Source organism: Apaloderma vittatum, unplaced genomic scaffold (genome assembly GCF_000703405.1).
Source record: "Apaloderma vittatum isolate BGI_N311 unplaced genomic scaffold, ASM70340v1 scaffold35000, whole genome shotgun sequence".
Classification (NCBI taxonomy): domain Eukaryota; kingdom Metazoa; phylum Chordata; class Aves; order Trogoniformes; family Trogonidae; genus Apaloderma; species Apaloderma vittatum.
In genome coordinates this window covers 11510-14850 of record NW_009693574.1, presented here as the reverse complement: position 1 = coordinate 14850, position 3341 = coordinate 11510, and the positions used below count along the sequence as shown (strand labels likewise).

At 46.6% G+C, this 3341-nt stretch overlaps 1 protein-coding gene across 1 annotated transcript in view; it reads right to left on the bottom strand.

The window, feature by feature from the left end:
• Nucleotides 1–451: 451 nt before the first annotated feature.
• GOLGA1 (golgin A1) overlaps nt 452–3341 on the bottom strand; it is a 14065-nt gene continuing 11175 nt past the window's right edge. Inside the window, exons 18-22 of the mRNA XM_009879230.1 lie at nt 3188–3336; nt 2634–2693; nt 1658–1828; nt 1017–1103; nt 452–532 (exon numbers count right to left, since the gene is read on the bottom strand). Of these exons, the coding sequence (XP_009877532.1) occupies nt 452–532; nt 1017–1103; nt 1658–1828; nt 2634–2693; nt 3188–3336 (548 nt within the window). The remainder of the gene's footprint in view (nt 533–1016; nt 1104–1657; nt 1829–2633; nt 2694–3187; nt 3337–3341) is intronic.

Below are 3341 nucleotides of genomic sequence, written 5' to 3'. Positions count from 1 at the left end.
CAGTGCCAACAGGTGGTTTTGTTGGGTTCTTTCCCCACTGCTTGCTTTCCACAGTGAGACAGGAAAGCTTTACTGTGCCCGGGGTTCCCTGCTCCAGCGCTCCCTGACGGAGCCCGAGTCACCGGCACAACGGCCGCGCACACGGGAAGCTGGACCGGCAGGGGGGCGGTTACCGGTACCCTTTGGTGCCAGGGACACCCGACCGAGGAGCACAGGGAGCCGCCGGCCGGTCAGAGACTGTCGAGCCAACGGCCCCGCATCCAGCTCAGGAGAGGCGTTTCCGTTTGCAGTGAAGATTTCTCCTTGCACAGCATTAGTTTTGTAAACAGTGGCAGAAGTTCTTGTACAAAATACTGCAATGACAGTGATTAAGACACACCTGAAGGAGTGTGTTCAGCGTTCTTTTCACAGAAAGAAGTGGCTACATGCTGACTGCCCGGTTCAGGTTCCCTTAAGGCCACAGAGTCCTCGGGCTCGAGATGGACGGCCGGATGCTGCCCTTAGGAGATGGCTTTGACCCAAACCATGACATCTAGGACAGGAAAGCACAACACACAGTGCTGAAAAAGAATATGGTATGTAGACCTAGGGAAGAGCTATTTACCAAATAGAACTATTTATCAACTAGAACACTGCAGACTTCAGACTGAAGGAAGTAGAGAGGGCTCTAGGTATCTAAGCCCAACATGAAAATGACCAACCAAGAATTTGGCTTCTCGCTTTTCACCATCTAACTGTACTCAGCAAGGAGCTTCCAGCTTCCCCTCACGGACCGAGTCCACTGGGCTGAGCCATGCTATTGCCCCTCCTCTAAAGCACTGGGAAGCTGCTGTTTCTCTCACCAAAATGGACAGTTTCCAACCTGTATGATTAGCTAACACTTTAATAACAAACTACATCTACTACGGTAGCTAACGTTTGGGAAGGATACTTGTCATGATCTCTCCACATCTAAGAATTTTCATTCCGTCTGCTGGGAGTGCTGTTAGAGTCTCCAAGTAGACCAGAATCCTTACCTTGTACTCCAAAGTTTCTTTAAGCATGTTTTCTTCCTCTTGTGAAAAATTCAGTAACACAGATACAGCTTTAATTAGATGGAATGCCTGAAAAAAAACACAGTATTTTGTACTCAGGATACCATGAAGTTGCACAGTGACTTCTTGATCTTACCCCCGACTTGCAATTAAGCAAAGTGTATTGTTGTCATGACTTTTTTTTACCTTTAATTTTTTTTGACACAATGTGGAGAATGTGAAGGAGCTCCCAAAGCACAAGAAATTGCCTGTTACAGACCAACAGCAAGTGGTTCGTGTCTTTTTCTTTGGGTTCCTTCCTGTCTGCCTTAAACGTATGACCACCCTAATTACATACTCCACACGCTTTGTAGAGCCGTGCACAGGGAATGTCCCGCAGCTTCAGGTATTTAACTTTCAGACATAACTACATCTTAAAAATTCACATTTCCCCTTCAGTTAGTTCATAATAATCTGTACTTCCAAAGATATCACTCAGCTATTTTGCTTCATCATGCTGAATTGATCAAAACCTTTCTAAGTGCAAAAGCACGGAACTGGCACAGAAGTGTTCTTAGCAAGGAAAGTGCAGCACTTTCTAGAGAAAGACAGACTTCGAAAGAGAAGGTAAGTTACTTCTTTACCTCGGATTCCCGGCAGGACATGAATTTTAGTACGACATGTTTAAGGTATTCAAAGTTTATCTCCCTCGAGTCATTTAAATCGGAGTTGTTTGTGACAGTCACAGAAGCATTAGGCACTTCAGAATTTGCTTTTTCACGTACTTCAGGTACCTCACTGTCAGGTCTTATTTTCTAAAAGAAAAGACAAGTACATTGCAGACCGTCAGCCCGGCACTTGGAGAGGATCCGGGTCCAAGCTAGCTAACGCAGGGTTTGCACCCACAAGGCGGGGACAGCCTGGGCGTCACTAGGCCGAGCTTCTTGTCCTCTGTGAGTCACAGCAGAGAAGTGCTTCCACCTCATCCTGGACTCCAGGACAGAAGCTGGTTCTGTTAGAGCTACGTGTTCCAAACCAGCACGGCCCTGGCTCCACAGGAGAAATTATCATCTGGTTATTTAATTCTATCACTAACCCGCTCTGTGCTTTCCAAGCCTGCGGCTTTCTCCAAAACAAATTTACAAACTAAGAACAAAAATAACAATTGTAACCTCTCTGTTTATTCTTTTTTAAAATAAATAGAAGATGTTTTTGCCCTGGAGAGGAACAGTATTGTAAACGTGATTAAAGGGGAGCTTTCCCTGGGGCAGATACCACTCCCAGGCAGAACATAGCTGGAGGGCAGCTGAGTAAGCAATCAGCTTCTTCACTCTACAGAAAGGCCTTAAATGCTCAAGGCGACCAACCGCAGGAACACTCGCCATTGCAAGAGCTGCATGGTGATGGCCAGCTCTCTCAGTGGTGGTGGCCACTCAGGAACTGATCCCGAATAAAGCACTGCCATAGCTTAAGGGTTCACTGACCCACCTGCAAACACAAAGGAACTGCAGACATCCCCAGTTCAAAAAATTACAGTCTAGCTAGCAGCGAAGCTTTTCAGTAGTGCAATTAACTGTTGGTAAGTGCTGTCTGAAGAGACTGAAACCACACAATCCTTACCAACTCTTTCTGAAGAGTTTTCTTGAGTTCCGTCATTCTTTGTTGTAGCTGCTTTATCATCTGTAAGCACAGCAAAGGATGGTGTTACACAGCGTTCAGCGTCAGTACACGTTTTAACTGAGAGGTGCCCAGAAAAGCCCAGGACAAACAGGTTTAGCGAGTGAAACAACCATTAAACAACACTGGCAGCTCTGAAGAAGCAACGCGGATGTCTCGTCTTTCTGGCTGCACACGTTAGCGGGCCTGTGCCAGGCACAGCACAGTGGAAGGAACTGAATTCACACAGAAGGGTTCTGCAGGGAACCTGCAAACAGTATCATTTGGAGCGTCTTTCCTCCAAAATAGATAAGGACTCCTACAATTCTGGCTGCAGCTTTTACCCTCTGCTGCCAGATCCCTGCAAAAGACAGAGGAAAGAAGTACTCACAGAATATCGGATTCATGTGGGATCAGCTGTTTTGGCAAGCCTGTCTTTGCAGGGCTGCAGCACAGTCAGCACTAATCATTTGGCTTCCTAATTAAAAGGGTAAAGACTACCAGTTGTTCCAGCTCACCTTGTTCTTCTCAGCAATTTGCTGTTCCAGCTCTTTGTTATCCTTCTGAAGTTGAATGACATCTGCAGCCATCACCTCTCCATTCTGCTCTGCCACGCGGCCTTCCGGAGAATGGAGACGCCTGTTGTTCAGGGCTCTTGTTGATTCCTGTAGT